Source organism: Dipodomys merriami, unplaced genomic scaffold (genome assembly GCF_024711535.1).
Source record: "Dipodomys merriami isolate MVZ:Mamm:240054 unplaced genomic scaffold, mDipMer1.0.p SCAF_14, whole genome shotgun sequence".
In the NCBI taxonomy this organism is placed as follows: Eukaryota; Metazoa; Chordata; class Mammalia; order Rodentia; family Heteromyidae; genus Dipodomys; species Dipodomys merriami.
In genome coordinates, this window is record NW_027202715.1 from 35,681,554 (window position 1) to 35,695,965 (window position 14,412).

The 14,412-nt window shown below is 37.5% G+C and overlaps 1 protein-coding gene across 9 annotated transcripts in view; it reads right to left on the reverse strand.

Moving 5' to 3' along the window:
- Cpeb3 (cytoplasmic polyadenylation element binding protein 3) overlaps window positions 1-14,412 on the reverse strand; it is a 174,904-nt gene that overhangs the window by 22,296 nt on the left and 138,196 nt on the right. For all 9 annotated transcript variants that reach the window (XM_070021203.1, XM_070021198.1, XM_070021199.1 and 6 more), the window contains one exon: window positions 4,931-5,045. In XM_070021203.1, the coding sequence (XP_069877304.1) occupies window positions 4,931-5,045 (115 nt within the window). The remainder of the gene's footprint in view (window positions 1-4,930; window positions 5,046-14,412) is intronic.

Consider the following 14,412-nt stretch of genomic DNA (forward strand, 5'->3'; position numbering starts at 1 on the left):
CTATTGTTATCTTCTGCTTTTCAGGTTAATTTTTCTGTGATTTTTCTCTTATTCTGAATTTTAAAAGGGAGATTTGTCAAAGACCAAGAAGAGATAAATTTCATGAGACAACCGAAAGTCAAGACAATATTGCTTAAAATAAGTTGTCATTTCTTTCAAAGTATTTGTGTTTTCTTTTAGGAGGGCCAGGACTGTATCTAGAATAACTATTAGTGACAACAATCCCTATCTTACAATGGAGAAATTGCAAAAATTACACTCACAAACACACACATCTCATAATATTCAAAGGAATAGTTTAACTGATAAGATTTTAGTCATTCTGTCTGTTAATGGACAGGATGAGGTAACAATCCATTTGGCCATCTAAAACCTCGCCTGTTAAGTGAAGCCACCAATAAATGGTCCAAGACCACTACCTAGTGTCTGAGAAATTTAAGACTTCTCAGAATTCCACTGCTACAATATCTCTTGGAAATAATTTTAAATGTCCTGAAATATTTCAAAATCAAATTTGAGAATTATGTTAAAGCATATCACTTGGACCAGGTGTGCTGGTATATACTTGCAATCCTAGTGCTTGGGAAGCTGAGGAAGGAGGATTATGAGTTAGAAGCCAGCCTTGGCTACACAGTAGGAGTGTGTGTGTGTGTGTGTGTGTGTGTGTGTTTGTGATATATGTGTGTGTGAGAGAGACAGACAGAGAGAGAGAGAGAGAGAGACAGACAGACAGACAGACAGACAGACAGACAAATTCAGCCTCCAGCTAATTCCAAGCCATCTTTTTTTGTTGTTGTTGTTGTTGAAATGTTACCGTGGATCCCATTAATGTATATATCTCTGTAATCCTAGCTACTCAGGAAACTGAGATCTGGATATTCGTAGTTTCAAGCCAGCCTGGGTAAAAAGTTTCTACCTACAAAGTAGATAGACAAAAAAAATAATTCTAAGCAATCTATAAATATATTTTTTTGTGTTCTGTTCTGAAATCTTTGACTTTGACTTCCTGAACTTGCTGACATATTTAATATGATAACAGGCTATTCATTCATTTTAGTATGATATGCACTCGGGATGTTGTGCATGAAGCAGTGAATACTCAATAAATGTTTATTGTTCAAGTAAACTGCACTAAACTTGATTTAAGATTGTCTAGCAAAGTAAAAATGAATTTCTTTGAAGAGTTTTATATTCTAAGGCACACACAAGTACAAGACTCAATGTGTTCTACAGAAACTCAGTTCTATGCACATGGATAAAAACTGCAGATTTCAACTCTTTGTCTAGACTGCACTGTAATCTGGAAGTTTTGGTGCAGATAGTAAAATTCTAAGAGACTAATGTAGATTATCTAGAAACTTAAAAACTAGATATACTTACAAAAAATGTTGGCAAGTAGGGAACATTTCTATTACACTGACTTCAGATTATTACTTAAATCATGACAAAACAAAAACAAAAAAATTGGCCGGGTACCAGTGGCTCACATCTGTAATCCTAGCTAGTAAGGAGGCTAAGATCTGAGGATCATGGTTCAGGGTCAGCCTGGGCAGGAAAGTCCATGAGACTCTTATTTCCAATGAACCACCAGAAAACCGGAAGTGGTGCAGTGGCTCAAGTGGTAGAACACTAGCCTTGAGCTGAAGAGCTGAGGGAGAGCACCCAGGCCCAGAGTTCCAGCCCCACAACCGACCAAAAAAAAATTGTTTTAAGGCCAAAAATCTTAGCTAAGTTAAAAAGAAAAAAAGAACTTCCTGACTGAGAAAGTATACTCTCCAGGTAAAGAACACAGAATCCCATTTCTGATACATAGCTAAATATTATTCTTATCTAATTCTAGAATTGTAGCATCCTGTAGCACAAACATTAAATAATACAATTTTGTTTTTAGAAGGCTCCTTCTTGTGGTGTCACTTTGACCATAGTACAAATTTGAGAAATGGATCTCCATAGGATTTGTTTTGTTGATGGGCTTACATGTTCAGAGACTAGATGCTATCTCTTAGTTTTTTTTGCTCAAGGCTGGTGCTTTACCACTTGAGTCAGCTCCACTTTCAGCTTTGTTCTGGTAATTAGGGATAAGAGTTTCATAGACCTTCCTAGGTAGGCTGGCTTCAAACAGTAATTCTCAGATCTCAGCCTCTTTAGTAGCTAGGGTTACAGATGTGATCCAATAGTGCCCAGCCTCCATAGATAGGATTATTAGAGGAAAAAAATGATATAAAGGCTCTTACCTATTTTTCTAAACCATTAAGACAGTAAGAATAAAGGATAAGTAATTTTAAAAAGGGAACTATATGACTCCAGTTTATCAAAGATGAAATTTCTATAACTTTAAGAAGTCTAGTTTTATGAGAGAGAAAGATGGAACAGCTTACACTAAGCAAAAGGAAAGAAATGTACATATCACCCGATTTGGAAGAAATAGTTGCATTGTCAAAGTTTGTAGAGTTCATAAGCTTTATAGACCATGATAATGACAATTCACCATGTGAAGGTTAAAATGTGTTTGTGACTTTAGCTAAGTATCACTATCCCACAACAATCAATCAAGAAATTTAAAAGAAAAAAAAGAAGTCTTGATAACTGTATGACTTTTTCTTTCAGATTGTTTTTCAGATTCTCATCCAATAAATAAAAGTGCTAGAATATTTGAACAAATTTGTATTTGTACTTAATTGAAAAAATAGTGAGAATATTAGTGATGAATTTCCATTTGTAGAATGTGGGTGGTTAAAAGAATACAATTAAGGTTTTTTCCCTGTTTACCCTTAAACATAACAATTAGAAAATGTGAAGCATATCCTACAACTGTTTTGTGTGTGCTGGTCCTGGGGCTTGAATTCAGGATCTGGGCTCCACTTCTGACTTTTTAGTGATTAAAGTCTCTCAGACTTTCCTGACAATACTAGCTTTGAACTCAGCCTCCTGAGTAACTAGGATTACAGGTGAGCCACCGGCACACAGCCACATTCTTCTGTTTTAAAAGTATAAGTTTAATTTAGAAACGAAGAGCTGAATTTGCTCTCAACTCATGGAAGTTCCCATTTGACTAAGCTCTTCTGAGTCTTCATTCTCCGATAGCAGATAAAGAGGAGACATGGCAGCTTCTTTGCTTCCTTTCCTATGGTGTACTTTCCCATTAGGATGAAAATAAGATTCAATAATACTTGACTTTGTGAAATTGTGTAAAATTATAAACACATGGTCATAGCATTTTTAAAGTGCTTCAAAATGGAATTATGAATTCATCTTTCTTTTTTTCCTTTTTGGCTTTTGGAGAGTTTCAGGTTGGCCTAAGCCTCCTGACTCAGACTTCTTGACTTACAAATAATATCTGTATCTGTAAACTAAAGTTATCTTTTAGTTGTAAATTGGGGCTGGAATTCGAATATGTCTAAAATGTTAAGCAACTTCTAGAACGATGAAGTTATTAAACTTCAAGGAGCCAGCTGTAGGTTACCTTTTATAATTCTGTTTTCACAACCTGATTTCATTGACCTTTGCTTGATTTTTTTTTTTTAGGCAGAACTCTACTTGTTTACAAAGTAACACAGAGGTAATATAATCTGTTTTTGCGATACAGTGGCAATGGTAACTTTATTTTTTCCCCATATTTTAAATAAGAAAGTCAACAAGTTTAAGTGCCTTACAATTGTATTTCTTAGAAATAACTTTATTATATATCACTGGCAATAACATTCATCATTAAGAGGTTGACACAGATACTTAGATTTGTCTTTGGATTTAAGTATTAAAGTCCTTGGAAATGGAGGTTTGCTCAAGTGGTAAAGCATCAGCTGTGAGTAAGGAAGAGCCTAAGTTCAAGCTTCAGGATTAGCACACATACAAAAATAAAATAAAATAAACAATCAAATTAATATTGAAGTCTTCAGTTCAGCATCACTTCAAGTTCAGCAATCAATTATAATTCTACTCAATCTTAACAGCACAACTATTTTATGACTGAAAAACAAGTTTATTAGCAGAGGATCACAATAGCTCAATAGCTATGTGCATATGACCATATAAAATGATGCCTATCAAAATAAACTCCAAGAAATGGAAACAAGAATTTCTTTTTTAGTGCACTGTTTACAACTATTTCTTTTTTTTTCTTTCTTTTTTCCTTTGGTTTATTCCCTGTTGTCATTTGTGCTTTTATTTCTGTGCCCTTTGTCATATATATAAGTTTATCTGATCTGGGGAAGGGAAGGGAAATCTCAGAAATGGTAGGACAAAGGGTGAAACGAAGGCAACAGTGATACTCACTAGACACTCTGTTGGGGGGAGGGGAGTTACAGTGGAGGAAAGTGGGAAAACATGGAGGGGTAACACTGTTCAAAAAGAAATGTACTCATTACCTTAGTTATGTAACTGTAACCCCTGAGTATATTACCTTTACAAAAAGATTAAAAAGAACAGGGAAGCTTGTGTGAAGCCATAGTAAAAATACCCAACATATAACTCATTTCTAGTAGTCCACAAGAGAAAATGAGAACTGGTCTCACTTGTGTCAAGTTCAGCTTGATTCTCAGGAGCGGGCACGTAGCTGTACTGGGCAGATTTCTGAGGGGTTACTTCTTTTTCCATCTTACATGACAATGTTAACTGGTGTAAGAATGCACATTACAAGATACATTATTATTGTTTTGTTTTGAAACTGTGTGGTTAAGTAGCAAATCTGAACAGGGTTTATCCTTTCAATCTAATGGTTTAATGGAACTCACTCTTGTCCCATAAGAAAATACAGCATATTTTGGAAGAAAATACTTAGTGATGAAGACATCAGCTCAGTGAAAATGAGAAACAGCTTTCTTTTTGGAGATCATGTATAGCTGATTGGAAACCTAGAACACATTTAAGACTAAGGCATGGGGAATTTGGTGGTTGTCGGTTTAGTTGTTGTGGTATTACTATTTCCACTCACCAGCTCGAAGGGGTCGTGGAACTCCCCCAACAAAGATAGTTTTTCTGGGGTCCAAAGGCTGAGAACCATCCATTACAAAGTCACTGTCACTTAGGTTCCATGGTCGAATTTGCACCTGAAAAAAAGTCGTTTACTTGGTCCTTACTTCATTTCCATCAACTCCCAAATGAGAATAAGATAACTAAAGACAAACCCATTGATTTGCACATTTTACAACATGCCAGACCCAAACAAAATCCAGGTAATTAGTTAAAGTAATCTGCTCTGAGGGAAGCTACTCAACATGTAGACATATACCACGAAGCCTTTGGAAAATACTATTATTTGTTTTTTAAAGGCAGTTTTTGAGAAACAGATTCTGAGTTTGGAATCAAACTCCATTTTAAACCATCACAGACTGATTAATACCTGTCACAGTAAACCATTTATTTTTTTAAGAGCCCACCTAAAGGAGGAGACCAGGAACATTAGGGGTAGTGTCTAAGAATTTTCTGCATGTCCAGTTTTATTTTATTTATTTATTTTTGCATGTCCAGTTTTAATTCTTATCACTTCACCAATTTAAAATACCTAATCTTTCAGCAATATGACAAAGAGATTAATGATAATCAAGTTAGTAAAGAGTTACCATCTATCAAACACAGATGCACATACAGCATCATCTATAATTTTCCTGAATAAGATCATGAATAAAGTCAAGCCTAGAAACTTCAATAAAAGTTTAAAGAATAGAAAAAGAAAACATTTATGGCAAATATCTTTCTACTTGGTAATTTCTCCTCTAAGAGCTAGAGCTTAACTGGGATTCTGGCTTCCTGTCCACAGTCTGTACTTTTTTAAAATCTGTAAATGCCAGTACTGGGGCTTGACCTCCAGACCTGGATGTTAACCCAGAGCTTTTTCTGCTCAAGGCTAATGCTCTACCACTGGAGCCACACCTCCATTTCCAGATTTCTGGTAGTTAATTAGGGATAAGAGTCTCACAGACTTCCTGTCTGGACTGGCTTTGAACCAAGATCCTCAGATCTCAGCCTCCTGAGTAGCCAGGATTAAAGATATAAAGCACTGGTGTCCAGCTTACACTATTTTATCATACATTAAAAATAAGATATTTCATCAGTTTGGCTCAAAACATATTCCTTTGAATTATAACTCAACTATAAAGACTAGATAGAAACAAAACATCTCTTCTATCTTAAAAAGCAAGTTTGACACTGCCCTAAAACAAACCAGTTAGGTACTGGGGTGTTCATGTATTCTGGGGTCCAGGTGGACACAGAGGGGGACTGATGTTTGTCCTTAAGGACATGCTTTTCTTCTTCTCCCAGAACGACAGGTTAAAAACTGACTTTTCATTTCCTTAGCATAGGTAGAACTCATTTCTCCCACCACTCAAGCCTCAATATTTAACATGTGAGCACACATGAGCTATTTTCTTACGTGGCTTGGCTTATCACAGCCGGGAATACTTCCACTTGAAGGCAGGAACTCTGCCAATGACCTTTTCAAAACGCTTTGAGTCTAATCTAAAAGTGGCTCATTAAAAACAGCCTGGTCATCCCTTAAAATTGCTACTAAATTTACTCCCTCCTAATTTTTGGCCTTTTACAAACTTCACCAGTCATCCAGAAGCCATAAAGCCTTAATTTCTTCCTTCGACTATAAAAATTTGGACCCATTTTCATGTGTTAACATTCAAACATTTGCTCTACCTTTCTTGCTCCAAAAGGAAAATCTAATTATTTTATGTAAAATTTGCTCTGTTTGGCCAAATTGTTCCCTTGACGTTTACCACAAAGGCAGACTGACTAGTACCATAAAGCACACTTTGAAATGCCTTCAGAAGGGTTCATTACTAGTTTTTAATTAAAAACATAGCAATTTCCTGATAATGTAAGACCAAGATTCTAATGCTACCAATTAAAGAAAAAGGATATTATCTTTTTCTCCACAGAACTCTCCCTTCTTCTAGTCTTAGGAATAATAATATAATTAAGGCAGTTTCAGGATCATTAGGTGGTTATCATCACAATGCTAATTGACTTTTAGTCATAGGTCAGAGTTTTTTCAACCACAAGATGAGGTCTTGAGATGTTGTTGCCCAAGTTGGTTTTGAACTCCCGGACTCAAACAATCCAACCACCTCCAAATCCAAAATAGCTGGGACTACAGGCAAATACCATTGTAATGGGTAAACAATAAAGAAAGTAATAGAGTGTTATTCCAATTAACTGTAATATAAGCACATCTGAAACATCATGGTAAAACCCCTTGGGACAATTAATACACACTTTAAAAAAAAGGAATGACAGAAGTAAAACAAGGTCTGTTGCAGGGGGTGGGAGTCAGTGGGAGAGGTATAAGTGAAGAGAAGGTAAATGAGGATGGATTTAGTGGAAGAAGTTGGGGGAGGAGTAAGGGAGAGGAACAGAGGGGTTGAGTTTGATTGGGATGCATTGTATGCAGGTGTGGAAATAGCACAATGAAACTCCTGCTTGCACAACATAAACTCTTTTTTAAAAATCCTGGTATTATCCAGAGTAATATAGTTTTCATTTAATTTAAAAGTATATAAAATATGGTCTTCTGTGATAGTTAGAAGTTCAGCTGCTCAAAAGAACTAGAGGGGGGAACAAACCTCTGCTAACGACTTTAGTCTTTCCTGCTAAGAGATTTCATTGCCTTTTCTCTCTCTACTACTTCATGCCATCTCCACCTCACATTACACATAGCCCATTCCTTTAACATATTCCTGGCTTTACAGAGTGGGTAAAAATCCAGGAAGACGGCTCAGGACACAGTCTTGATCGACCCTATTCATAAACCTACACTTCCCAGTTCCTACCAAAAAACAGCTGCTCAGAGTCGGGAGCTGGGAGCTGGCACCTCTGCAGAACTAAAGAAATGTCAATACAGTTCGACATGTGAACACTGCACATACACAGCAAAAGTAACACTGTAGTACTGTTTGTACTAAGAATGAACTACTTGCACTACTATTTCTCTCTGAAACAGAAATTCTCTTTCTATAGGGACATTTCTCCATTTTCTTAGATATATTTATTCTCAGTCCTCAGGGTCTAATCTAGATTTTTTTTCTAGACTAAATTCTTAGAATATATTTTTGGGGATTCATTTCTACATAAAATATATTCATGATCATATTTCATAAGTTGACTCAAATATTTGGTGGGAAGGGATAAAGTAGAATTGAGAAGAACTGGTTTTATCAATTGCTTTTTTTTTTTTTTTTTGAGAAAGAGTCTTGCATTGTAGCTCAAACTGGCTTCAAATTTGATACTGAAGCTCAGGAGACTTGAATTTGAGATCTTTTACTTGACTACTGAGGCTGTAGGAATGTGCCACCATGCCCAGAAAGAACTGCTTTTTAATCATCTTTGTTTTAGTAGTTTTGAGAATTACAACTTTCTAATTTCTAATTAGAAATTAGAACTCTGTCCTAATTCAGTATGAATTTTCCATGACATCACAAGTTTTCCATGTATTGAGATAACTATAAAACAACTCTTTACATTGTCAAAGTTAATAGTAGGGCTGGGAATGTGGCTTAGTGGTAGAGTGCTCACCTAGCATGCATGAAGCACTGGGTTGGATTCCTCAGCACCACATAAACAGAAAAAGCTGGAAGTGGTGCTTAGTTCCAGTGGTAGAATGCCAAAAGAAACCCTAGGACAGTGCCCAGGTCCTGAGTTTAAGCCCCATGACTACTCCCCCCCCTCCCCCTCCCCCCCCCCAAAGAAAAAGAAGTTAGTAGTAAAAGCCTCAGGATTTTGAGAACAAGTACAGAGAGGGAGGTTATCATGTAGACTAGTGGGAATTCCTTAAAAAAATAAGACCTGAATCCAGCACTCCATGGAGTAATTTAACTATGCCCTTGGGCCATGCCATGTCCTTATAGCAGGGTCATGTGAAGTCAAAGGACTGTAGGACTGGACAGGTAGCATACATTTGTTAGGTGACCAGGACAACTGGTAGTAAACAGAGACTGAAACACTGAAGGATGACACTTCTACAGGAAGCAAGTATGTCTCAGTCCCAGCAAGTAGCTCCCATTTGGGAATATGATGTCACAAGCTTGGCCTTTTTTACTTCCTTTTTAAGAGTAGCTAGAAAGTCAGGATCTTTATAAGTGAAACTTCAAGATCCTAAAATGTTGGAAATTAATTTGAATGTTAAAATCACTGTAAAGGCTAAACAAAATACCAGACCTATCATGTGGACCTGAGTCTATACCCTTTGGCTTACAATCTTCCACAGCATTTATCAGGGAAAAGAATGCACAAAAAAGTTTTTCCTTAGTTTCTTTTAAAGTTTGTATTCCTACAGAAGGTCTCCTGAGTGTAGTGAAACCTGCTTTAGGCTGATTATGTATCTTCTAAAGTCTTACCTTCTAAATTAGTGATTGTTCAGCATAACTGCATATTTCCAAAAAGAATATGGACAAAAATCAAACACAAACCTTAGTGGTATTAATATACTAATTTATATCACACAGTAACTTTAATACAGGCCTTTATGAAATCTAAAAGAATCTAACACTAATAAAACCAATGGTTATTAAGGAAAACACTAAGTTTGCTTTTGAAAGTTTCCCAAAGTATGTGCTGTGGAATGCAGGTCAATGGCTGGTGGTGGGGTGGGGGATGCTAGTTAAAAACTATAGATTCCTTTCTCCTTGGAGTCTTATGACCTTCTCTATTTAGTTTAAAATCAATAATCAATGTCGTTTAACATAGCATTTCCAAAATAATTTTCATGGTATTTATTTTTTTAATACCTATGAATGCCCACACTTTGGATAAATCTACTCTCTTACATCTCACCCTTGAGGTATATGAAAATATGGCATAATATGGTAACGAATTAAATAAAATATGGAAATTCATTCCAGCCTAAGCCTCATCCTCACTCATTTTGTTGCTCTGAAAAGGTTGCTTCTATAGAAGCTAATTTTAAAAATGGTAAATAGTAAATTCAATATTAGAGAATTATTAAATTTAGATAGTAGATTGCTGTTCAAAAAACGTAGTTTTCTGACTAAACTACATAAAATGTTAACAAACCAGTTTGACTATTTTTGCTATCAAAGAATAAAATAGCTAATTCTAGATCCATATAAAAACTCAAGTGCAGGGTGCAGTGGCTCACACCTATGTAATCCTAGCTACTCAGGAGGCTGAGATCTGAGGATCACGGTTCAAAGCCAGCCTGGGCAGGAAAGTCTGTGAGAATCTTATCTCCAATAAACCACTGTTTAGAAAACTTGAAGTAGCCCTGTGGCTCAAGTGGTACAGCATTCATCTTGAGCTGAAGGGATGAGGGACAGTACCCAGGCCCAGCGTTCAAGCCCCATGACCAACAACAATCAAACAAAAATAAACCCTCAACTTTTATTCTACTTAACCCTAGAGGCTATTCCTGACTTATGGAATGGTAACCCCTTTGTAAAATTACTTAACAATAACAATAACATTTTTAAAAAGCTAAAGGTCATTAGTAGGGATAAAATTAGGCCAAATACTAGAAAAATTATCAAGAAATGCAATATGGATCACTTCTTTATACAGAAAGGTGAATGATAACATCTCTTCCTAAAAAGATTCCAGTGAAAACTTACAAAGGCCTCCAAGTTAAAATATAAAAATGTATTTGTGTTGTATCTTTAATGGCAGGGTAAGAGAAAACATAGATTTAATAAGATCATGCTTTCAAATTTCTGAACATGACCCAGACCCACTACATCTCCAGAACATGGATGAATGGCAAGTTAGTATTTATTAATCTATTAGTGATGCTGTCTTGAGCTCAGCTTGAACTTTTCGTCCTGTACTTCATCCCTGCCTAGTCAGCCCCCTAGGTTACCAATACCCAGCAATGAGTATCTTGTTTACAGTGCCTGGTTTTCACCTACTTATCCCAGGCAATCCTCAAAGGCAAACTGTTCAAAGTCAACAAGTGCAATCTGACGATCACCTCCTTCAAATTCCTAATCAGGCTCTTCAGGGAAAACTCTATTTATCTCTCCCTAATCCTACAATCCTTTCATTTTACTTGAATCAGGAAAACAATACAGCAGAACAATCAGGATGACCCTCCCAAACAAGCAGGAACTCTCCCGGCTCCTGTCCAAGCTGACAGGATGAGTCAGCTAACCTCGGCCCTGCTGACACACAGCTGCAACAGTTCACTGGTAGTAGTCATGAACTCAGACCCACCCCAGCTGTCAGCGATTCTATTTTAAGCCGCACAGACCTCACAGAATGACTATCAGGGAGCCCAACAGTATCAGAGATAAACTAGTTCATGGTTTGTGAGGCATCTTTATCTTTTCCCTGGGATGAGAGGTCGTTTTATTATGAACTACCAAAACTAACCTCACAGCCACAGCAGTAATGTTTGTGGTTTGGACTCTTTAAAGTTGATTTATATCTGGTATCTCATTTTGACCTAATTTTTACCTCATTAGCCAGTTTCTAGTTTAGATCCTGCCTACTTTCCTGAAGTGCTGCTCTACACCCAATGGAGAGGAAAAGGGAATGTATTTTCCATATCTCTTGAGAGAAGCAGAGAGAAAGGAACCTAATAAGGTCTGTATCCTGGGTAGCTGAGACCACAAGGCAAAAATCTCCAATTCTTCCAGGCACTAGTGACTTACACCCATAAGCTACTATTCAGGAAGCTAAGATTTGAGGATGGTGGTTTAAAGCCAGTCAAGGCAGGAAAGCTCATAAGACTCTTATCTCTAACTACCAAAAAGTCAGATGTAGAGCTCTGTTCAAATGGTACAGTGCTATGAACAGAAGCTTGAACAGAAGCTCAAGGGTGACACCCAGGTCCCGAGTTCAGGCCCCAGAACCTCTACAAAAAAAGAAGGAAAAGAAAAGCTCCAACTCTCATAGTCCAACTATTCCTCAGTTACAGGTTGGATACAGAAAACTTCCATCAAGAGAGACAGGATTCTTTCTAGACAGGCAGCCAAGAATACTTCTGGTTCTTTCAGGATGCTCCAGATGCACCATCTGATTCAGGAAATAGTTCAGGTACATAAAGAAACCTACAAAGAATTGCAAAACCTATCTGATGTGAGGTTCTGCCACCTCTCTGGGACCTTCAACTATTGCTGAGCAATTCAAGAAAAACACTGAGTAGTGTTTCATAAGAACACTCTGTGCAGCCATGCACCTGTGGCTCATGCCTGTAATCCTAGCTACTCAGGAGGCTGAGACCTGAGAGGATCATGGTTCAAAGCCAGCCCAGTCAGTAAAATCTGTGAGATTCTTATCTCCAAGAAACCAACAGAAAAGCGGAAGTGGTGCTGTGGCTCAAAGTGGTAGAACACTAGCCTTGAGCTGAAGAGCTCAGGGACAGTGCCCAGGCCCAGAGTTTTCAAGCCCCAGGACTGACAAAAGAAAAAGAAAAAAAAGAACACTCAGTGTAGAAATAAACTGCACCACACACAAACACAAAAAAATATTGCTTTTTGATAAAGCCATTATCAATTTAATGTTATAGCCAGATGACTGACTCGACACGTTCTCTTCAAAGGCCTTCTTGATTGTCATAAATATGATCATTTCTCCACCTTAACTATTCCCTGTGGTAGCTCTAGCAGAGTACCTGTGGATCCTTAGTCCACTCACCAGTCTCTTTCCCTCCATTAGACTCTGGAAATACATATCTGCATAGGTCCCAACTGCACAGTATAGTGCCTAACTCTTAAGTAAATGCTCTGTGAAGTTTAGTGAATGAACAGAGGTCTATTTTAGGCACATGGATATCACAAAAAGATGTCTAGAAGTTCCCTTCTCCTCCCTCAGTGCCACGCCGACAGAACCCGGTCGGCGGCACCTCAGCTACTGCTGCTCCTCCTCTTCCTCCTTCTCCTCCTCCTCTTTTTCCTCCTCCTCCTCCTCTTCCTATCTCTTCTTCTATTTCCTTCTCAATACAAACATCTTGCTATTTAGCCTAGTCTGGCCTCAGCCTCCCAAATGCTGGGATTAAAGGCTTGTGCCATCCCAGCCATCTCAGCAGCAGCTCTTCTATAGCTCCTAGATCTCTCTATTCACTCCACTGACAGCCACCTTTCAGAGGGATGCTAATACCATGTGCTGGTCACAAGTGGGTAGCCAGGGTTTGAGCTTAATCAGTACATATTCCTAATGTCATCTGACAACCCACTGATTGATCAAAATGACTTAGTGTTCATGTCAAAACACTACTAGTGCTTTCGCATCACATATAAAGCATAGCAGCTGATTTTCTTTTCAAGGAAGAAACCACTAGTACCTCTGGACACTTACATGCAGAACTGTGCTATACATTTTACACAGTCACACTGAAATCTCACCACATTTTACAGAGAAAAGGAATCTCGGGATTTAGAAGAAGTAAGTCACCTCAGGATTGAAATCCTCTGACTCAAAGCCCACACACACACACTCTCTCTCTCTCCTCTCTCTCTCTTTTCTTTTTCTTTCTTTTTTTCTTTTTTTTTTTTTTGCCAGTCCTGGGGCTTGAACTCAGGGCCTGGGCATGGTCTCTGAGCTGCTTTGCTCAAGGCTAGTATTCTATCACTTGAGCCACAGTGTCACTCCTGGCTTTTTGTGTTGCTAGGGAATCAAACCCAGGGCCTCATGCATGCAAGGCAACCACTGAACCACCTTCCTAGCCCTATATATATATATATATATATATATATATATATATATATTCTTTCTACTATAATTATGCTGTGTACCTACTGGGCTCCCTGCCTCCGGATTATACTAGCTACCAGTTACAGCTTCTTGATGGGCTGAAAATGCATTTTAGGTTGTGTTTACTACTCTTCTTGTCTCCAAACTTATTCTGCCTATCTCCAACACATTACACAATGACCAGTCATGGTTAGGGGAATAGCTCTGTGGTAAAGTACTTGCCTAGAATGCCAAAGGTCCTGGCCTAATAGATTCTTGTTAGATCTAGTAACAAAACTAGGAAGTAGAAAAGCTCAGGAAAAATGTAACAATGACACAGGCACCATATTTGTCTATTCTAACATCCATGTCATTGTCTCAAGCAATCTTGTATTTAAGCTACACAACTTAGTGTAATGTTTAGTCTTCATGTTTATGGTCAGTTCCATAGTACTGAGCCAGGAAATGGTTACCGTATGATGGGGAATGTACACAGGAAAGTTTGGGTAACCTAGCTTTTCTCTAAGAATCTAATCCTCTGAGAGAGCTTCATTTCCAAAGCAGTTGCATAAAATGCTGGGTTAAACAATATTACACAAATTTATAAGACTTTTCATAACTATAATATATTAATGCTTATTAATAGAAGCATCAAAAGAAAAATGAATATAAAATGCACCAAGTACTCAGTAAATTACACCTATAATTCTTATGAGTAAGTCTGTCATCTATGATCCTGTTGAGACACTAGTCTTTCACAGTACAAGTATTCTTATGAATATACTT